We start from the raw sequence: 23,236 nt of genomic DNA, 5'->3' as shown, positions 1-23,236 counted from the left end.
GAGTTATTTAAGTGACTATATACTTTTTGACCCAGCAATACCACTACTTGGTCTATTTCCAAAGATTATTAGGAAAAAAGGAAAAAAGCCTATATGTTCTTTTTTTTTTTTAAAAGCAATCGGGGTTAAGTAACTTGCTCAAGTTTACACGGCCAGTTATTTCTGGGGGTGGTGCTGAGTGTCTGAGCCCGAGATTTGATCTCCAGGTCATCCCAACACTGGAGCTGGTGATCTTACTCGCTGAGCCACCTGGCTGCCCGAACCTATATGTTCTAAAAGATTTATAGCAGATCTCTTTGTGGTGGCAAAACACTAGAAATTGCAGGGATGCCCATCAATTGGGGGGAATTTCTGAACAAGTTGTTCAGGGGAATGACTGAATAAGTTGTGGTATATGATTGTGAGGAATACTACTATGCTATATGAAATGATGAACTCAATGATTTTAGAAAAACATGGAAAGACTTGCATGAAATAATGAGGATCAAAATAAGTAGAACCAAGAGAAAATTGCATATAGTAATAGCAATATTGTGTTAAGAACAACTTTGAGTGAATAATTTATTTTGTCCAAATCAACTCTAAAGGACATATGAAGAAAGATGCTATCTGTATCCACAGAAAGAATTGATAAATAGAAGTATGTATAGAATAATTTTACATATGTACATATACCTATTTGTATATGTGTGTACATATATATATATATATATATATACATATATATATTTCTGTCTGAAGGTAGCCAAGGGGGTAGGGGGGAAGAAAGGAAGAAAAAAAGAAATTTACATAATTTTGTTGTATATTTGAAAGGAATAGCAAATTGTACATAGTAGATTTGCAGTTTCATGTAAAATTATCTTTTTTATTGTACTATGTTATGTTATGCTTGTTTTATTCCATAAATTAAAAAAAATACTAGAGCAAAGAGACTGATCTTGACTGGCTGTGTCTCTAGAGCAATGATATCAAACTCAAATAGAAATTGGAGCCACTAATTTGTTCATAAAGATCCCTGTGGCCTGCATATTGGTCGGCTTCATTTTAAAATGTACTGTTATCTATGTTTTATTACATTTCTATTCATTTTGTTAAATAATTTTCAGGAACATTTTAGTCACATTCGCTGGTTGACACCTCTGCTTTAGAGTATATTCTGTGTTTGTCCTTTGTTTTTGAAGAAGACCATGACATCAGGGAAATGATGACATGACTAGCAGCTGACTTTTATTTGAGTGAGGGAGAGCTGTTCAAGGTCATAAGCCTCACTTTCTCCTCCAGAGCCATCTGGGTCCAGTGACCAGATATTCATCTGGCAATTTCTAGTCATCCTGATGAATAAGTGAGTATGTGATAAGGCCTTAGCCTAAAAGGGCCAGGGTCTCCCATTGCAGAGTATACTATAAGTTCATGAGAACTGTCTCAGGGAGTTTGCAAAAGACCACCAAGCTCTCTTGCCCCCGAATAGACAAAAACAGGCTGGTTGGCCACTTTTCTGAAAGCTAAGCATTCATATTTCCATACAGGACCATGCGGCAGAAATACTGTTTTCTGAATAAGTGAGTTGTCCTTTAGTGCAGGTTCTCCTTTGCTGCCATTAGGAGGCAAACTTCCCTTAGTTCATTCTGGTGACTAGATAGAAGGGGAAAAAGAAGGGAATAAGCATTTATATAGTGTCTGCTATGTGCCAGGCCCATATTTACAAATATCTCATTTGACCTTCAGAACAAACCTGCAAAATAGGTGCTATTATCTCTATTTTACAATTGAGAAAACTGAGGCAGAAAGAGATTAAGTGACTTGTCCAGAGTTACAAAACTAGTGTCTGAGGTGAGATTTGAACTCAGATCTTTCTGACTTCAGGTCTAGTAGCCTATCCACTGTGCCCTCCTAGCTGCCTTTAAACTCCCTGGCTAGAACCCAGGAGCCAAACCAGGCTACATTTTCCAATAAAGGTTTTTCTGATCCTAAAAAGAAAAAGAAAATACTTGGGAATCTATAGGCAATGTATGAACACAATCACAAAACACTCTTTACACAAATATATGTAGATAATTGGATAAATATTTGTTCATGGGTAGGCCAAGCCAATATAATAAAAATGACAATGCTACCTAATTCAATTATTCAGTATCATACCAATCAAACCACCAAAGGATTGCTTTAAAGAGTTGGAAAAAATAATAGCAAATTTCATCTGGACGAACAAAATATCAAGAATATAAAGGGAAGGGAAAGCTAGGTGGTACAGTGAATAGAGGAGCACCTGAGTTCAAATCTGGCCTGAGACACTTAATACTTACTAGCTGTGTGACCTTGGGCAAGTCACTTAACCCCAATTGCCCTGCCTTCCCCCTTCCTAAATGTATATATATACATACATACATATATATATATATATATAGGGTATCAATGAAAAAAATGAGGAGGCCTAGAACTACCAGATCTCAAACAAAGCTGTAATTATCAAAACAATTTGTTATGAGTTAATAAAGAAGTTAATCAATGGAATAGATTAGGTATACAGTATACAGAAGCAAATGAGTAATTACCTAGTTAGTTACCTAGAGCTTAATAAATCCAAAGATCCCAGCTATTGGAGCAAGAACTCACTATTCAACAAAAACTGTTGGAAAAACTGGAAAGAAGTCTGACAGAAATTAGATACAGAACATCTAACACTATATCAAGATAAGCTACAAATAAAGTGTGTTTTTTACATATGAAGTGTGGCATCATAAATAAAGTAGTTCATGGAAGAAATTACCAGTTAGATCTATGGGAAGAGTTCAAGAGTTCATTATTCAAAAAAAGAAAATAGAGCTTCACAGGTGGGGTGAGGTGGGGTATAAATTGACAATTTTGATTGCATAAAATTAAAAAAAAGTTTTTGTACAAACAAAACCAGTGCAACCAAAATTAGGTGAGAATCAAGAAATTGGAAGGGAGAATCTTTTTGGCAAGTATTTCTCATAAAGGTCTCATTTCTAAGATATATAAGGAAATTAGTCAAATTTATAAGAATAATAGCCATTCCAGGGTGACTAGGTGGTGCAGTGAATAGAGCAACGGCCCTGGAGTCAGGAGGACCTGAGTTCAAATCCAGCCTCAGACACTTCACACTTACTAGTCATGTGCCCTTGAGCAAGTCACTTAACCCCAATTACCCTGCCACAAAAAGCGAAAAAAAACAAAACAACACGAACAACAAAAAGAATAATAGCCGTTCCCCAACTGATAAATGGTCAAAGAATAGGCAGTTTTCAGAGGAAGAAATCCAAGCTTTCAACAGCCACATAAAAATGCTCTAAATCATTAATAATTAGAGAAATACTAGTTAAAACAACACTAAGTTACCATCTCACCCCCATCAGATTGACTATGCTGACAAAAAGGGAAAATAACATACAAGGAGAGGTCAAGGAAAAACAGGTACTTAAACACACTGTTGGAGATGTGAACCTATCCAATCATTCTGGAAAGCAATTCAGAACTATGCTCAAAAAGTTATGTAACTGTGCATACCCAGCAAAATTGTTACTAGAGTTATATGAGATCAAAGAAAAAGGAAAAGGATCCACATGTACAAAAATATTTATAGCAGCTCTTTTTGTGGTAGGAAAGAATTGGAAAATAAGAGCATGTCTATCAATTAGGGAATGACTGAACTAATTATGATAGATGAATATAATAAAATACTATTGTACTATAAGAAATAATGAAGGGAATGGTTTCAGAAAAAAACCATAAAAATTCTTGCATGAAATTATGTCAAGTAAGCAGAATCAGGAGGAATCATTTATTCAATAATAATATTGTAATGCTAGTCAACACTGAAAGATTTAGTAACTCTGATGATTAATACGATGGTCAACTAAAGGATTCATGACAAAACACGAAAATAGTGGACCTGTTCGGAACTAATGGACTCAGGGTATAAACTAAAGCTTCATTTCTTCCCTCTGTTTTCTGTTGGTTTGTTTTTTTTTTTTTCAAGTGGGAAGCACTGGACATAGTTAATGGGGAAATTTGTTTTGCATGACTATACATATTTGTAAAAGTTTTGCTTTTCTTGCTTTCTCAATGGGTGGGGGAAGAACAGGAAGGAGGGAGAGAATTAAAACTCAAAATTAAATTGAATTTAAGAAAAAAGAATGTAAGAACCTCAAGGGCAGAGACTATTTTTGCTTTTTCTTTGTATTCCTCAATTACAGTAGCTGGAACATATTAAGTGCTTAATAAATGCTTGAAGATTGGGTGAAGAAGGAAAAATAAAGATAAAGAGTTGGTCTTAGGTATTTTCTAGCTCTAGATTTAAGCCTGGGTAACCAGGAGGATAGTCTGAAACAGTGAAGGAGAGTTGTGAAAAGTTAACTTTTAGCAATTCTGCATCATTTAAATCCAATTCACCTGAAAGTCGAGGCATTAGTCATCATTATATTGTGGTGTCATTGGTCCTCTTCAGAAAGAAAGGACTAACAACAAATATTCTCAAAGAGAACTACAGGAACGTTCAGAAGAGGAGAATGTTTGGAGGGGAAAGTAATGAATTTTTGTTTTGGACATATTGAATTTAAGATGGCCATCTAGTTCAAATGTCGAATAGGCAGTTGGAGATACAAGTCTAGAGAGAAGTAAGGACTGGATAAATAAATCTGAAAGTCATTTGCATAAGAGATGAAACCATGGGAGCTGCTGAGATCACCAAGTAAAATAGTATAAAACACTGGTATTAAAGTAAAATACAAAGGATTCTCTGCTGGTTGCATATTGACTTAGAAAACCACAAATTAATATTATATATATATATGTTGTATTTTTATTTATTTTGTTAAGTATTTTGGAATTACATTTTAATTAGGTTCAGACTTAATTTTGTAGACCACTTTTGGCCTCTTGGACAAGAGTTTGAAACCTCTAGAGAAGGAGAAAAGGGCCCAAGATAGAGCCCTGTGGTATATTCACAGTTAGCAGGTATGCCCTAGATTTAGATCCAGTAAAGAGAACTAAAAAGAAGTGGTCAGATAATTAGGAGGAGAACCAGGAGAGAGTAGTGTCACAAAAACCTAGAGAGAAGAGAGTATCGAGGAGGGGAGGGTGATCAACAGTGTCATAGGTTGCAGAGAAGTTAGGAAGAATGAAGATTTAGAAAAGTTCCTTAGATTTGACAATTAAAAGAAAAGCAGTAACTTGGAGAGAGTAGTTTCAGTTGAAAAGCTGTGGCAGAGATTATGTACATTGGTTCTGTAGGTATCTTGGAGTGGAAGACCCAGGTTGAGGGGAAGTACCAAGTACAAGTCAGGCATTCCCTCATCTTCTCTTGATGCTTGTCAAACTCTCTATCCAGGCACTATAATATAATTTGCTATTTCATTACTCATTATTTCTAGTAAACAGAATTTTGTCTTAACAACAAAAAGGACAGGATTAACTAAAGATCATTATAAAGGTAAGACTAGACAAAGAACCTAGGTGTTAGGTGTTGTCTGAATTTGGTGCTCAAAGCCATTGTCATTGAACTTGGGACATTTCATTAAAAAAAAAAATCCTAAAGCCAAAGGGTAAAGGATCAAGTTGACCTTGGAAGCCATTTCATTGCCCTCTGTTTAAATGAGCCAATTATTGTAACAGGATATCACAGTCAAAGACAAAGCAGAGAGAGGCAGTGGAGGAAAAAAACAGTTTAGGCAAACCCTGGCAAGAGATTCAACTAAGGAAAGCCATCCTTAGGAAATTTAAGGACAAAAAAATGTTAAGAATAATTGTAAATAGAAGAAAAATGGAAAAGATTCGTTAAGATTTTTATACCAAGCTGTTTTTAACATCAAAAACAGTGGTGCCACCCCCTTTAGACTCTGACTCCACAATTCTGGACATGCTTCCAGGGGCAATAGAAATAGCACTCCAGAGAACAAGCCAGGAAAAAAAACCAGCAAAACTAGACCATGATTATATGTGTGTATACATATATGTATATGTGTGTGTGTGTATATATGTATGTGTGTATGTATGTCTCTGTGTATGTACATATGTGTGTGTGTGTGTATGAGTGTGTGTGTATAAAATCCATACTGGAGGTGACATAATTGTGAGTACACTGAGGATCAATTCAAAAGTAAGAAATCAAAGGCATGGAAGAAATCACAGGCCTTATGGACATTAAAAAAAGCAATCAAGAGAACATTAACAACTACCAAACTATATACCTATACATGGTTTTCCATGAGGCAGCACATGTACACATTTATTGAACTTTAGCTTTCTTTTTTCACTTTTCTGAACCTCTCTAAGCCTCAATCTATTGTCTCTTCTTTCTTGTCAATCTCAAAGGAAGGCAATATTCCTTTAAAATGCTAATCCTCATTTATCTGTGCACTTGAATGCAAATTCCTTATCCTAGCATTCAAGGTCCTCCACATTCTATCTCCAACCATCATTTTTAGCCTTGTTTTATAATCTATATATTATGTATTCTGGTCAAAGTGAACTAATCACTGTCCCCTCCTCACAGTTCCTAGGAGAATGCTGATCATGACCTCTTCTGTTCTTTACCAGTCTGTATCCATTTGCAGTAGATTATAGGATCACAGAACTTGAAGGAACCTTAAGAATAATCTAGCCTGACTATATACCAGACTCTAGGAATACAAAGGCAAAAGTGAAACAATCTCTTTTCTCAAGGATGTTTCATTCAACTGACTCCTTTATTTTGTATTCCTTCAGCATTTTTAAAAGTTTGTACTAGTAAGTATGGGAGTCAGTATGGCAAGATGGATAGCACATAGGAGTTAGAATCAAGAGCCTGTGGGGTCAGATGTCACCTAGGACACCTATTCTCTGAGTCTTGATTTCCTCATCTGTAAAATTGGCATCCAATCCACAACTACTTGTCTGTTATTAAACTACTTGTTTATTAACACCATTTTGCTAAGGGGCTACAATACTGCATTTATTATGTGTCAAGCACTGTGCTAGGGACTTAGAATATAAAAAAAACAAAGAATTAAATAATCTTTACTTGCAACAAGCTTACTTTTTTTTTTTTGCTTTTTTTTGGAGGGGGAAAGGCAGGGCAATTGGGGTTAAGTAACTTGCCCAAGGTCACAAGGCTAGTAAGTGTTAATTGTCTGGGACTGGATTTGAACTCAGGTCCTCCTGACTCCAGGGCCAGTGCTCTATTCATTGCACCACCTAGCCACCCCAACAAGCTTACATTTTAATGGAAAAATATACGTATGTGTGTATCACACACATACATACATAATAAATAAAAAGAGAATAAATCCAAAGTAGTTAGCTATAAGGAAAGGATGGTCCTAGCAATTGAAAGGATCATGTCAAAGGTAGTACTAAGCTGTATCTTGAAGGAAGTTAGAGACTCTATGAGGTGGAAATGAAGAGAGAAAAAACCAAATTGTCCAAATCCAGCCTCAGACACTTAATAACTGTGTGACTCTAGGCAAGTCACATAATCCTGTTTGCCTCAATTTCCTCTTCTGTAAAATGAAATGAAGAAGGAAATGGCAAACCACTCCAGTATCTTTGCCAAGAAAACCCTAAATGGGGACACAAAGAGTTGGAAAGAACTGAATACATGTAAGACTAAGAGATTCCTCATTGGTTAGTTGGTTGGTTGGTTAGCTCAAAGAGGACGAAAATGACATCACTATGTTAGAGTCAAGGCTCAGTGTGTCCAACTGTGGCTAATCAGATCAACAGGAGCTTGGAATGCTCTACTACCACAGGTTGGGCACAAATAGCTCATATATTTGGAGTGGAGATGTCTCTAAATGTGCAAATCTTGCATTTATTTTGAGCTACCACAATTCTGCTTCATTCATAGAGCAAAATTCGGTCACAAAGTGTTGGACAAGATAGAAGACATATAAGACTAAGAGACATTCCCCATTAAATAAATGACAGAAAAAAGGAACAAGTAGTTTTCAAGGAAGACATCTTAGCTATCAATAACCATAAAAAATGTACCAAATCACTAATAATTAGTGAAGTGTAATTTAAAATAACTCTCAGATTCCACTTTGTACTCATCAGACATTCAGTGACAAAAGAAGAAAATTATAAATGTTGGAAGGACTGTGAGAATTTAGGCCCATTAATACATCACTAATGGAGCTGTGAGTTGAATTCATCCAGTTATTCTTTTTTTTTTTTTTTAAAGCAATACAGGTTAAGTAACTTGCTCAAGGTGCCAATTATTTCTGGGTGTGGTGCTGAGTATCTGAGCCTGGGATTCGATCTCCAGGTCATCCTGACACTGGAGCCGGTGCTCTTACTCGCTGTGCTACCTGGCCGCCCCTCATCCAGTTATTCTTGAAGGCAATTTAGAACTATGCTCACAAAGTTAAACTGCCCATACCCTTTGACCCCAGTCATAGCATTACTAGGTCTAGACCCCAGAAGAGTTCAAAGGAAAAGAAAAAAGTCCCAATGTACAAAAATATTTATAGCAGTTTTTTTCATAGCAGTCAAAAACTGTAAACAAACAGGGTGCCCAACTATTGTGGGAATAGCTAAACAAATCTTGATATTGGAATGTAATGGAATATTATCACACTATAATAAATGATGAAAAACATTTTCTGAGGAAACTATGAAGATCTCTATGATCTGATGCAAAATGAAGTAAGGAGAACTAGGAGGACAATTTATACAACAAAACAACATTACAGAGAAAACAATTTTGAAAAACCTAATTTAGAATTCTGACTAAAACAATGATAAACGGTGATTCATACCACCCACCCCCTCCCAGAAATGCTATGGCTCAACAACCAGAAGGAGACATGCTTTGGGGGGCATTTATTCTGCAAAACTATGAGTGTTTTGAAAAATCGTTTGAGACGGGGCCGGAGCCAAGATGGCGGAGTAGAAGCAGGACCTCCCCATGGCTCCGCCTTCCACCTTCCCCAATCCATGTAAAAAGGAGACTCTAAACAAACTTTGGAGCTGCAGAACCCACAAAATGACACAGAGAAGCTAACCTCCCGCTGAGGACAGCCCATCAGGCCAGCAGGAATCCAGCGCAGCACTCTGGGAGCCGAGCCCAGCCCCACGCCAAGGCTTTAGCCCTAGGGCAGGCCTGACCAGCCGCAGGCCACAGGTACTCCAGATCTGCAGCAGCTGTGGCCGGTTACAGATTTATCAACACATAGATGCGAAGGACAAAGTGAGAGGCCAGTGCAGTCTGGACTTTGGGACCAGTAAGTGGGAGTGTGTGGCTTTTATCCCTGGGGTGAGAAGCCACTGAGATGCCGGCACAGCCAGCCAGTGCCACATGGCAGCTTCAGCCACTGGCCTGCAGAGTATAGGGGGACCAAGCACCAGTCTGAGGGGTAATCACTCTTGCTTTAACCTGCTTGGATCTGGATTGCAGTCTAGGGTGGAGGTCCTGGGGTGTGTGTCCAGCTTGCCAGAGCATGTGGAGACCTCAGAGAGGGCACCCATCTAATACCTCCAGCAGCTGAGGAAACCCCAGCGTTTGGGATGAAAGCTCCCTTGTCTAGTGGCAGAGTCCTACTGTGGCAAAAAGCCCAAAAGTCAAGTAATTGAGTGGCAAAATGAGCAGGCAAAGGAAACAAAGCAGACAGAAGATTCCAACATTACACTCCTATTTTGGGGACAAAAAGGAGCAAAGCATGGAACAGGAGGAAAACAGTGAAGTCAGAACTCCTGCACCAAAAGCTTCAAAGGAAAAAAGAGCTGGTTACAGGCCATAGAGGACCTTAAGAAGCAGATAAGAGAAGTAGAGGAAAAATTGGGAAGAGAAATGAGAACAATGCAAGAAAATTATGAAATGAGAGTTAACAGCCTGACTGAGGAAAATAATGCCTTAAAAAACAGACTGACTCAAATGGCAAAGGAGGCTCAAAAAGGCAATGAGGAGAAGAATGCCTTAAAAAGCCAAATTTGCCAGATGGAAAAAGAATCTCAAAAGCTCAATGAGGAAAATCATTGCTTCAGAATTAGATTGGAGCAAATGGAAGCTAATGACTTTATGAGAAATCAAGATGCTGTTAAACAGATTCACAAAAATGAAAGAATAGAAGGCAATGTGAAATATTTCCTGGGAAAAACCACTGACCTGGAAAATAGATCCAGGAGAGATAATTTAAAAATTATTGGACTACCACGATCAAAGTAAGAACCTAGAAATCATCCTCCAGGAAGTTCTCAAAGAAAACTGCCCTGATGTTTTAGTGCCAGAGGGCAAAATAGAGGTTGAAAGAATCCACTGATCACCTCCTGAAAAAGATCCCAAAAAGAAAACTCCTAGGAATATTATAGCCAGGTTCTGGAATTCCCAGATTAAGGAGAGAATATTATAAGCAGCCAGGAAAAAAAAACAATTTGAATATTGTGGAAACACAATCAGGATAACCCAGGATGTGGCAGCTTCTACACTGAAGGATCGAAGGGCTTGGAATATGACATTCCGGAGGTCAAAGGAGCTGGGATTAAAACCAAGAGTCATCTACCCAGCAAAACAGTATCATGTTTCAGGGGAAAATATGGTCATTCAGTAGAATAGAGGACTTCCCAGCATTCTTGCTGAAAAAACCAGAGTTGAATAGAAAATTTGACATTGAGATACAAGAAGCAAGAGAAGCATGAAAAGGTAAACAGGGAAAAGAAATCATAAGGAACTTATCAAAGTTGAACTATTAACATTCCTACATAGAAAAACAATAATTGTAACTGATGAAACTTTTCTCAGTAGTTGAAGGGATTAGAAATATATATATATGTCTATATATGAGGGTATATGGGCATATGAATACATATGTGAATGTGTGTATATATGTTTACAGGTATACATAGACAGAGGGCACAGGACCAATTTAACAGGAAGGGATGATACTTAAAAGGTGAAATTAAGAGGTGAGAGGAATATAATGAGAGGAGATGGGGAGAGACAGATTGGGGTAAACTATCTCATACAGAAGAGGCAAGGGAAAATGGTTACAATGGAGGGGAAGAATAGGAAGGCAAAAGGGAATGGGTCAACCTTATTCCCATTGAATCTGGCTTGAGGAGGGAGTGAAATACACACTAAATAGGGTTTCTCACCCTCCAGGAGAATAGGGGGGAAGGGGATGAGAGGGGGTTGATGGAAGGGAGGGCAGACTGGGGGGGAGGGAAGTTGGAAGCACCCACTTTTGAAAAGGGAGGGGATCAAAGTAGAGAATAGAACAAGTGGGAGGTGGGATAGGAGGGAGGGTAATACAGTCAGTCTTTTACAATATATCTACTATGTTAATGTTTTGCATTAGCTACACATGTACAACCTATACTGAACTGCTTATCTTCCCAGTAAGGTGGGTGACAAGGAAGGAAGGGAATGAATCTGGAATTGAAAGTTTTAAAATCAAGTATTCAAATATATTTATACACACACACACACACACACACACACACACTATTATTAATACCATCTTATATGTGATTGGGAAATAAGATATGCAGGCACTGAGGCATAGAGATCCACTGGAAAAGTCGAAAGGGGTATGGGAGAAAATATGGGAGAGAGCAGAATGGAGGAGGGGATATCCTGTGGGACTGCTATTTTGGGGGCGGTGGGTAGGGGAAAAACGGGGAGAAAATTTGTAACTCAAAATCTGGCGGAAACGAATGATGTAAATCAGAAGTTAATAAAGCATTAAAAAAAATCGTTCGAGAGGCATAAGAGTGATCATAATGTTAGTTCAAACAAATAAGTTTTTAAGATTAAAAGACAAGCTCATAGATCGCATGTTGAGAACTTTTGAAATAAGGAAAATATGCCGCGGCCACAAAGTTTTTCAACAAATCTAATGGAAAGTCCTTCAGGTTTCTCTGGGTTCCCAGCTGGTCAAATGGAGGGTACCATAGAGGTGTGGAGTCCTCCAGACGTCCTAGAGAGAGACAAGCCTCGCGCCCTGGGGAGGGACTCTCTTGTCCCAAACTTCCGGCTTTGTGAACTCGGCATTGTTCCGTTCTCTAGGATTCTGGAGAGATCTGTTCGGGGCTGGTAAGTGGTTAGGGATCCGGGAAAGTGGGGTGGAGGTTGGTGAACGCCTCTGCGTTCCTCCAAACTGGCCCGGGGCAGGTGTGAGGAACAGGCCTTCCTCCTCTTCTTCCTTTCCCGCGAGAGCAGAGAGCGAGGCGGGGAGAGGGGGAGGGAGGCAGTGAGGAAAGGGGGAGGATTGCGCCCCCCCCACACACACACACACATACAACCCCGACACACACACCCTTCTCCTCCGACGAACAGGCACTGAATCTGGGCCCAGGCTTGGGACTCCTGGACACTTCTGAGCCTTGGAGACAGTGCGGGCCTGGTTCAGGGAAGGGTTGGTTTACAAATGAGGAAACTGAGGCCCAGAGAGAGGAAGTGACGCAGTCAAGGTCCCACATTACTAAATGGCCGACCAAGGCAACTTGCCCCTTTTTACCACCCCACACATTATACCGTACAGTATTTTTGATCCCAGAGGTAAGTAATAGGGAACCACTGGAGCTCATGGGAGTTTGGGGGACAGTGATATGTAAAACTTTCCCATCAGAAAATTCACCTTGGTCGTCGAGTGTGCAAAGATTAAAGGCAGGGAGACCAGTGAGAAGTGAGGTCATTCCTCATTTATTAGACTTTTATATGTCAGGCAGGAGTCAAACTCTGGGGATACAAACAATGAACCCACCCTCATGGAGCTTACATTGGATTAGGGGTACAACTGTAAGTAACTAAGTCTATACAAGATACATGGAAGGTAATCTCAGAGGGGAAGATACTAGCTCCTGAAGGGACTGGAAAGGCATCCTTTGGAAAGTGAGATTTAACCCGAGTCTTGAAACCAGAGAAAGACAGGAGGTGAAAATGAGAAGGGAGAACATTCCAAGTATGGGGAAGCCAGTGCAAAGACATGGAGAAGGGAAATGGCATGCCATAATAGAGGAGGAGAAGCAAGGAGGTCAGTGTGACAGGATCCACACATAGAGAGGGCTAAAGTGTAAGAAGATTGAAAGGGCCAGGTTATGAAAGTTTGAAATATCAAATAAGAATTTATATTTGGTCCTAGAAGTAGGTAGGAGACACTGGAGTACATGGGGGATTTGAGGATGGGTAAGACTTTTCCTTTAGAAAATCATCTTGATAGCTGAGTGGGGAAAGACATAAAGCAGGGAGACAGTTTAGAAGGCTATTGCAGTAGTCTGGTCAAGAGGTGATTATGAGTCTGTATTAGGGTGGTGGCTCTGAGTGTTGAGAAAGTAAAGGAGAGGTGTTGTGAAGGTAAAAAGTATAAGATTTGGCAATGGAATGGAGAGGTGAGGGTGAATGAGAGCAAGAAATTGAGGATGACGCTGAGATTATAGGCCTTGGGTGACAGGAAGGATGGTGGTGTCCTCAGCAGTAATTAGGAAGCTGGGAAAGTGGAGGGTTTGTCAGTAAAGAGGATGAGTTCAGTTTTGGACAATAGTGAGTTTGAGATGCCTGAAGACTTCCAGTTCAAGGTGACAGTAGGCAGTTGGTAACATGGAACTGTAGCTCAGGAGATAGAAGAGGACTGGACATACAGATCTGGGAATCATCTACTTAGAAATGGTAATTGAACACATAGGAGTTGATGAAGTGAAGTGAAAAAAAAGCCAAGAAAGAAGGTCATTCATTTGGTGACAGCTGTATGACCACTTATGGGTGATTCTTGGTCAGGTAAAAATTGGACTAGATGATCAGTCGTAAGAAGGGTGAGGCAAGTAAAACCGTTGTTTCTGGCATGCAAAACAGAGAGACTTTGAAGGAAAAATGCATGGGGTGGCCAGGTGGCGCAGTGAGTAAGAGCGCCAGCCCCAGAGTGGGGCACCTGGAATCGGTTCGGCCTCAGATACTTAACACCCACTTAATACCCACACAAAATAACTGGCTGTGTAACCTTGAGCAAGTTACTTAACCCTAATTGCTTTAAAAAAGAAAAAGAAAAAATGCATAAAATGTGCATCTATGGTACATATGTTTTATAGATGACAAAAAAGTAGGTGAGATAGCTGACTCTGGATCCAGAAAGACCTTAACAGACTAGAAAATTAATATAAAAATGTATCTTATATTTAAATTCAAGAACTTGATTTTTGACTGGACAGAAGTTCATCTAGAAAACATTTAGGGGTTTTACTGAACATCGAGTTCAACGTGAGTAAGCTATGTAATATAACTGCCAGAAAAGCTTGTTCAGTCTTGGAACTTTTAAGAGAGGCATAGCTTCCAGATCTAAGGAGGACATAGCCTTAATTGTAATCTGTCCTAGTCAGACAACTTTGGGTGTATCTTGTGTTCAGTTCTGGGTATATGTTTTAGAAAAGACATTGGTAACTAGATAATTGTCCAGAGCAGGGCTTCCAGAATGGTGAATGGCCTTGAGTTCATGTCATATGAGGATTAATTGAAGGAACTATAGATTTTTAGCCTGGAAAATATTTTGGAGAAATATGGTAGCTGTGTTCAGGTATTTAAAGGGTTGTCACATGGGAATGGCAGAACCAGAAGTTGCAAAGAGGCAAATCTGGGCTTGAAGTAAGGAAAACTTTTCCTATGGAGTAGAGTTAGTGAAATAGGCTGCATTAGGAGATAGTGAGTTGCCCCACATTTGAGGTCTTTAAGCAGAGGCTGTGTGATTATTTGATGTGTGTGTAGTATAATATATAATACAGTATAATATATAAAATACATAGTATATATACTACATGTAGTATGTTGTATAATATAGAAGATTCTTTTTCAAGTTTATGTTGAACTAGATGGCCAGTGAGGTTACTAAACAAGTCGTGCATTAGGTGGTACAATTTTATATTTTTATCTTGGGCACAAAATGAATTAATTATATAGTGCTGCCTCTGAGATGTCGTCTAGTGCTAACATTATGGAGTTTTGGATGTTGTTGAATCCTGGTTCCTTCCTATCTTCCCAGCACTTACCAACTTTGTACAAGTTATTTACCTGCTGTCATCTTATTTTCCTCATCTGTAAAATAAAGGGGTTTGGACTACTTGATCTCTAAAGACCCTTTTAGCTGTGTGATCCTGGACTGCTTTTCTACATGATTTAAACATTCTCACCATTCTCCAAAGGTGCCTTGATAGGTTCTGATTTCATCAGTATGGACATGTCTTCCACTGGTGAATATGGCAGTCCCTCTATACCTTAGCATGAATGATTCTTGTCCTTCTCTTTCCTTAAGTCCTTTATAGAGAGGATCTTCCAAATGCTGGAAGTATTTGTTCCCTTGCATCTTAATGGATGCATAGTTAGAATGGGACTCTTTTGCTGGGCAAACATCTTCTAAAATGTCATTTGTTCTACTTGTTAAAATTGTCACAGGTAACATGCTGCACTGTATCCATGACATGCACTATGTGACTTTTCATTGCTCTTTGGGTTACTGGTAATTTTAGCTCTGAGATTGTGGTGTTCTTCAATTTGTATTTTAGTAAAGCAGGTATCACAAATTATTTGTATCCTTGTTTAAGTAACTTGACTTTCTATCATATTGTCAAAACCATAAACAAATGTCAATTTCAGTAAATTGTCCTGGCACTCTGCCTATATACTACCATGTGCTAGCATAGGGTATTTCGGCAGTCTTTCTTAACCCTGCTTGGATTTTTTTTTTGACTTTTGTCTATCTTCAGTTAAGTTAAGGAAAGCTTGTGAAACCTTAAAGTCTGAAGCCCAATTAATTTTCTTTCTCCTTAATATCAACCATAAAAGTTTCATACAACACTTTTAGACTAGGTGTTCTTCAAAACTTCCCTATTGATATTAAGGGCATCACCATTCTTCTAGTCATCATGACTTGTAACCTCTGAGGCCTCCTTGCCTCTTCTCTTTCCTTTACCTTCTTTCCTTTACAGAGTCCAATTAGTTGTCAGTTCATGTCATTCTTCTTTCTGTTCTACCTTAGGTAAGGCCTTTACCATCTCTACTTGGACTATTGCAGTACCTTCCTAATTGGAAGGTCATTCCTTCCACTTGTTCCTTCTGGTCTTAGCTCTCTCTAAAATATATTCTCCTTAAAAGTTGCCGAAGTAATATTCTTAAATAAAAACCCAGTGCTGTATATGCCACTCCCCTACTCAAAAATTTCCAGCAGATCCCTGTTGCTTCTAGGATAAAATATTCCTCCCAGCCTACCTTTCTAAACATGTTTCACTTTCATTTCCCCCTTTACACAAACTATCTTCTAGCCAAATTGAGCTCCTTGTTCTTTACTGAGCTTGGCATTCCATCTTTGTTTCTTTTTTTTTTTTTTGAGGGTGGAAGGCAAGGCAATTGGGGTTAGATGACTTACCCAAGGTTACACAGCTAGTAAGTATATCGAGTGTCTGAGGTTGGATTTGAACTCAGATCTTCCCTGACTCCAGGACCTGTGCTCTATGCACTGCGCCACCTAGCTGCTGCCACCATCTTCATTTCTGTACCTCTACAGACGGTCCCCAAGACTGAGGTGTGTGCTCCCTTTACCTCTATATCTTAGATTCTGTAGCTTCTTTTAAGGTTTAACTCAAGGGCTCCCTGCTCCATAAAGCCTTCCGACGCCCTATTCTTTGGTAATGATTTTTTCCTCCTTATCTTGTATTTATCTGCTGATAGGCTGTATCTCTCAATAGAACACAAGCTCCTTCATGGTAGAGACTTTTTTCATTTATTTTTATATCCCAACAGCTAGCAGAGTATTTTGCACATAGGAGGCATTTAATACATTTTAAATTAATTGAACTTGTAGCAACTTCAAAGAGAATAGAAGTCGGTGTGACCTCACAGAATTGTTTTTGAGGCTTAAGTAAGGTCATGCATTTCTGCGTGGGAGCACTGAGGGGTGTGTGGGCATACATAATTTAAATGTCAGCTATTGTTCAGTAATAACAATTTCTTTTTCTTAAAGAATATCATAAAGAGAAGCTCATCAGGAATCTCCAGGTGCCTAAAGGACAATTGGGATTTGATAGTAGCAGCACAGATCCTGTCTGGAGGGAGACCACCCTGTGAGCCTGTATGATGACTGCAGAATCCAAAGAGACTGCCATCCTTTCTCCCCAGGCTCTACAGGATCAGGATGGGCCCATAATAATCAAGGTGGAAGATGATCCCACCTGGGAGGAAGAATCTAGTCATCAAAGTAATAGTCACCCTAACCAGGAAATCTGGCGGCAGCGCTTCAGGCAACTGTGCTACCAGGAGACACCTGGCCCCCGAGAGGCTCTGAGCCGACTTCGGACACTCTGTTGTGAGTGGCTGAGGCCAGAGATGCACACTAAGGAGGAGATTTTGGAACTGCTGGTGCTGGAGCAGTTCCTGAGTATCCTACCAGAGGAACTCCAGATCTGGTTGCAGGAACGACATCCGGAGAGTGGTGAGGAGGTAGTGATGCTACTGGAAGATTTGGAGAGAGAATTGGATGAACCAGGACAGCAGGTAGGGAAAATGATTGTGTCATAGGAGGCTGCGGTGTATACAGACTTTTAGACTGCAACAAGGGGTTGTGGGCACAGAATTTGGGACAGAGTTGCTGAGTTTAAAACATTTTAAAACTAAGAAAAACCTGTTCCTCTTTTCTCTCTTCTGTTCCCTGATAGTTTGTTGACGGAAAGCAACTGATTTCTTTTTCTTGTGACTTCTCCCTTAGAGTTGTTCCCTGACAACTCTTTTCAGGTTTTAACTAGTTTCCCAAATGGTTTTGCCACCTTCTTCAAGAAGCCTTTCTTGGTCTCTAGCTACTAGAGACTACTCTCTACCTACTCCCTTGCAAAACCACCTTGTATTTATTTATTTATTATGAATTCTATATGTACTCATTAATAGATAGATGTCTGTGTGTGTCTACCCCATTACTTTTAACATTGTATTATCATTGCTTATTGTAGTACCTCACACATAGTAAGCACTTAATTAATGCTTGTTGATTGATTGCTTATAAACTCAACCTCACCTAATTTTTTCCAGGTCTCAGCCCATACACAAGAACAAGAATTATTCTGGGAAGGGGTGACACCACTGTTCCCAGCTCCAGTGACATTGAGGAAGTCACCAAGCATTCAGGTTCAAGCTATGGAAACTGAGTTAAAATGTGAATCTGTGGATTCCCACCCTCTCCAAAAGATTGGTGAGAAAGGGATTCATCTGAAGAGAGGGAAGGGTGGATTGTTATGTTATTTTTTTAAAAGCAATTGGGGTTAAGTAACTTGCTCAAGGTTGTACGGCCAGTTATTTTGTGTGGGTGCCAAGTACCTGAGGCCGGAACCGATCCCAGGTCTCCCAACACCAGGGCCGGCGCTCTTACTGCGCCACCTGACCGCCCCTAAGGGTGGATTGTTTTGCCAGGGTGGTTAGCTTGAAGTTAATGAACAGTATTTGAGGCCAAATGTGTGCCTAGAACTGTGGGAAATACAAAAAAAATATATAAGATATGTTTTGTGCTTTCAAGGATTTTTTAATCTAGTTGAAAAAATAAGATGTTCACATATTAGACGATTACAGAGGGATGGAATATTAAACTTTCAGTATTGGAAGACTTTGGAAGTGACGAAGTAAGCTGCTTGCGGGATTTTAGCTCCTGGCAAGGAGTAAGGTGGGTAGGATCTAGAGGTAGTTATAGTACTTATTTTTCCTAGGGCACAAACAGGCTGGAGATACTAGAAGGTTATGTAGGAATGAAGAAAGGTGTGTTTTATAGGTAGCAGTGGTGAAAGTGCAAGAATATAGGGATTCTCTTCAGCAGGAAAAGGGACTTTTAAGATTCTGAAAGTGCCAGTGGTTATTTTAGGCAGGAGTAGGGTATGGATGTCATTAACTGATGGTGTTTGAGGGAGTCAAATGATTTCAAGGAGGAGGGATATAATGGATTATTGTTTAAAGGAGTTGCACTGTATGCTAATACCGTGTTTCCCCGATAATAAGACACTGTCTTATTATTATTATTATTATTTTTTTTGGAAAGAAAAACACCAGAGGACTTATTTTCAGGGGAGGGCTTATGTTGTCCTGCCTCAGCTCTCCTCCGCGGCACTGCTCTCAATGGCTCCAGCAAGCAAATCACTGGGGAAGAACAGGATGACGCGCTCACTGCTGCAGCTCTGATTGGATGCAGCTCGGAGCGCGGTGTGCGTTTAAGGGGGGGGGGAGGGACGGTGCATACAGAGGGTACCATAATGTAGCGTGTAGTGCAGGGGATCACCTTCACTACAGTAGCAATCTCAATAGGGCTTATTTTCGGGGGAGGGCTTATTTTAGAGGAATCTTACACAGTAAGGGGAGGGCTTATTTTCGGGATAGGTCTTATTATCGGGGAAACACGGTATGACAATCCCATGTCCTTTGAAGGATGAAGAGTCATATGTTCAAAGGGAATTGCAGTTGCACACCAAGTTCACTTAATAAAATACATCATGAAAGAAACACTAATTGCATCTTTTCAATGCCATTACACAATTTCTTTCCATTTAAAGTCTAAGGATTGTAGTGCAAATAATTCAGGATTTGTTATTACTTAATAAATTCTAGTATATTAACAAATCATATGTTTATTTTCTCTTGGTAGCATTACAGACCTAGGCATATAATGCTATACAGACTCTGTGCTCTAAGTCCTATTGTGGGCTACCTAGCCACCCAAGGGCTTTTCTTTTTTATCTTACAGAGTATATAAGGAACTTAGAAATCCTGACATCTCTTGAACAGTCTTACAAGATTTGCTCATGCTTCTACAACTGTTTCACCTTCCAACTGACTGTCCCTACTTGATAGATAGTAGTGCTTTGATCTCTATATTTTTCAACCTCTTGTAACTGGGATTCCGATCTCATCACTTAGCTGAAATTGCCTTCTCCAGTGATTTTTAATTACTAAATCCACTTAGCCTTTTCTTTAAATGTAATTTCTTCTAAGCTACTTTTTGATTTTCCTAGCAGTTATTGTAATATAGAAAGTTCTTTTCCAAATAGTTTGTTGAACTAGGTTATTGAATATAGTTGGTTCTAATTCTTCTTTATCTCACCTGTTCTCATTGATCTTTGCTATTTTTAAACCAGTACCAAATAATTTTTTTAAAGCCTTAGCTTTTCTTTTCTTTTTTAATTAATTTTTTTACTTTTAGTTTACAACATTCAATTAGTACCAAATAATTTTAATGAATATTGCTTTATAATATAACATGAAGTCTGAAAATGCTATTCCCCTGATTACTACTTTTTTTCACTGTCAAGAGATTCTAGACCTTTTGTTCCTCTGAATAAATTTTTGTTATAATTATGTCTAACTTTATAAAGTATCCCCATGGTAGCTTGAGTAGTAATAGCACTAAATCCATAAATTAATTCAAGTAGGTTCATCATTCTTTGTATTACATTGGCAAGACTTAGTGATGAGCATTTACTATCCCCTCCAGGATTTAAATTGTCGATTATTTCTTTGAGAAATATTTTATAATTGTATCTACATAAGTTTTAAAGTGAATGTTGTAGATTAACTCTAAGATATTGTTAAAGAGGGAGAACAATCAAATTACTAAAATAATAGAACAAGGTGAAATCATAACAAACAAAAAGTAAAAAGGATTTTCATAATCTATTATACATAATTATATCCCAGCAAAATTAAGAATTTAAAATAAAGAAATATCTAAAAAATATATAAAATGCCTAAGTTAACAGAACAAGAAATAGAAATCTTAAACAATTCACTTTCAGAAAAAAAAAGAATTCAGACTATCTATAAAGGAAATAACTACTCAAGAAAAATCTTCCTCATACAGACTGATATATAAGTGACTTCTTTCAGAAGTTTAAAGAACAACTTTAATAATAACTTTATTCTTAAAATTACAAAATAATGCACACTTCAGTTTTCTTTTAACTGTAAAGATGAGGGGGTTGGACTCCACTCAAGAGTTACTTTCCATTTCTTAATCTTTGATTCTTTTGTGAGAAAGATATACTCCTAATACCTAAACCAAGATTAGGATAAAGCAAAGAAAGATAAACATAGATTAATATCACTAATGAATATCAATTTAAAATTTGAAATAAAATTCTGGCTAACAAACTGTAGTAACATATAAAAAATTAGTGGCACAGTGGATAGAATACCAGGCCTAGAGTCAGGAAGATTCATCTTCCTGAGTTCAAATCTGGTCTCTCAGACACTTTATTACTGTGTGAACGTGGGCAAGTCACTTAACTCTATTTTTGCCTCAATTTCCTCATCTTTAAAATGATCTGGAGAAGGAAATGGCAAACTACTCTGCCAAGAAAACCCAAGTGAGGACACAACTAAATGAACAATAACAAACTGAATCTTCAGGATACAAATATAGTTTAACTTTAGGAAGATAATACATTTATATTAATGAACACATTTAATATGTTAAAAACAAAACAGAAGATGTCCATGTTTACTGATATCTCTCAAGTTCCTAATAATAAAAATTAAAATTAGAAAAATAGAATACTCCAAACCATAACATTGTATTAGAGCATAATATTTATGTTAAAAAAAGAAGAAAACCTTACAAAACATAAGCAAAGAAAGGCCATTTTTAATATGTCAAAAAAAAATACATATCCAAAAGCTAGCATTATTTGCTGTAGGAACACACTAATATCTTTCCTAATAAATGCAGGAATAAAGCAGGGATGCACCCTTTCCCCACTGTTATTTGACATAGTTCTAGTAATAATCATAATAAGGCAAGAGAAAGAAATTAAAGACAAAAAGGAGACAAAACTACCTTTATTGGTTGATGACATGATGGTTTACTTAGGAAACCCCAGATAAGGCAGCAAAGAAATTAATTGAAACAATAATTTCAGTAAAGGAGTAACTTAAAAAGTAAATCCACAAAAATCACCACTATTTCTATCCAGTGGCCTTTTTCTTGGTCTTCTTTCTTCTCTATAGCAGTTGACACTGTTGATCTTTCCTCTTGTATAGTCGGGCCTAAGTTTCCTCAACTAGAGGTTAGACTGGAAGGCTTCCAAGGTCCATTCTAGTCTTTGAGCTTATAATGACTCTCTCTTGGTCTTTATGATATTATTATGATACTATAGTACTATTCTATGAGTCTGGTCATCCTTTCTTAGTCCTTCCGGGATCATTATCCATGCCAAAACTTTGAATATACCTCAAGATCCTGTCCTGGGCCCTCTTCAATTTGTTGTCTACACTCTCACTCTGTGATCTTATCTACTTCCATGAGTCAGTTTATCATATTTATGAAGATGAATATCAAATCTATATATATTTCCCTAGTCTTTTACCTCAGCTGCAAACACTGCATGACATTACTAGGATTAGACAGTTTAAACTGGATGATCCACTGGCACTTTAGATTCAAATAGAACTTCATTTTCCCTCCCACAACTCACCTGTTTTCCTAACTTCCCCATTTCTGTCAAGATCACCACTATATTTTTACTTCTCCAGGTTTTCAACGCAAGAGTCATTTCAATAGAATGTGAGCTCCTTAAGGACAAGCATAGCTTCATTTTTATCTTTGTGTTCCTAGAGCCTAGCATATCGTAAGCACTTAATAAATGCTTATTGATTGAGTAGTCCTCAGCTCTTTTGTGGCTCTCTTCATATTAAGTTATATACCAGTTTGTATTGATTTAAATCTCTTGCATCTGTACCCTTTTCTTCACTTACATGGCCACCACCCTCTTTCAAGTCCTTGTTACCTCTTTTCTGGACTATTACAGTAGCTTCCTAATTGATCTTCCTGCCTCTAATCTATCTTCTTCCTAACTACCAAAGTGATATCCTAAAGAATATATCTATGTCATTTACCTACTCAAGAAGCTTCAGTGGCGTCCTGTGGCCTCTGGGATAAGATATAAACTCATCTGTTTGGTTTTTAAGAGCCCTTCACAATCTACCCCAACCTGATTTCCCAGGATTGTTACACATTACTTTTTCTTATGCAGGCAAATTGGGCCACTTGCTAATCTCTGTACATGATATTCCATCTTCCATCTCTTTGCTTTTGCACATTATTTTCCCAGTGTCAGGAATATACTTTCTCCTCACACCCTACATCTCCCCTAAAAGACCTAGTTTCCATCACGGTTTATTGCCTCAAAGGGCTTTCAAAGTCTTTCAAAGAGAGTAACCATTTCCTTCTCCCAAAACACAAAGAGAGAGAGAGACACACACACACACACACACACACACACACACACACACACACACACA

The 23,236-nt window shown here is 38.4% G+C and overlaps 2 protein-coding genes across 7 annotated transcripts in view; both read left to right on the top strand.

Annotated features, from left to right (window-relative positions):
- Nucleotides 1–11,885: 11,885 nt before the first annotated feature.
- LOC138142237 (zinc finger and SCAN domain-containing protein 31-like) overlaps nucleotides 11,886–23,236 on the top strand; it is a 58,765-nt gene continuing 47,414 nt past the window's right edge. For 3 of the 4 annotated variants that reach the window (XM_069063292.1, XM_069063291.1, XM_069063294.1), the window contains exons 1-3: nucleotides 11,886–12,028; nucleotides 16,935–17,464; nucleotides 17,993–18,152. In XM_069063292.1, the coding sequence (XP_068919393.1) occupies nucleotides 17,045–17,464; nucleotides 17,993–18,152 (580 nt within the window). In that variant the 5' untranslated portion in view covers nucleotides 11,886–12,028; nucleotides 16,935–17,044. Of the gene's footprint in view, nucleotides 12,029–12,171; nucleotides 12,494–16,934; nucleotides 17,465–17,992; nucleotides 18,153–23,236 lie in introns of those variants that run through there. The other variant, XM_069063293.1, reaches the window with a different exon arrangement.
- The window catches only part of COPS6 (COP9 signalosome subunit 6), a 182,919-nt gene continuing 172,784 nt past the window's right edge, over nucleotides 13,102–23,236 (top strand). For all 3 annotated transcript variants that reach the window (XM_069063306.1, XM_069063305.1, XM_069063302.1), the window contains exon 1: nucleotides 13,102–13,107. In XM_069063306.1, the coding sequence (XP_068919407.1) occupies nucleotides 13,102–13,107 (6 nt within the window). The remainder of the gene's footprint in view (nucleotides 13,108–23,236) is intronic.

The sequence above is a fragment of the Petaurus breviceps genome, unplaced genomic scaffold, assembly GCF_028583685.1.
Source record: "Petaurus breviceps papuanus isolate PSGF00001 unplaced genomic scaffold, PetGlider_PUasm1.0 90537, whole genome shotgun sequence".
Lineage (NCBI taxonomy): Eukaryota > Metazoa > Chordata > Mammalia > Diprotodontia > Petauridae > Petaurus > Petaurus breviceps.
Note: the sequence above shows the minus strand (reverse complement) of the source record. Positions and strands in the feature narration are given on the sequence as shown.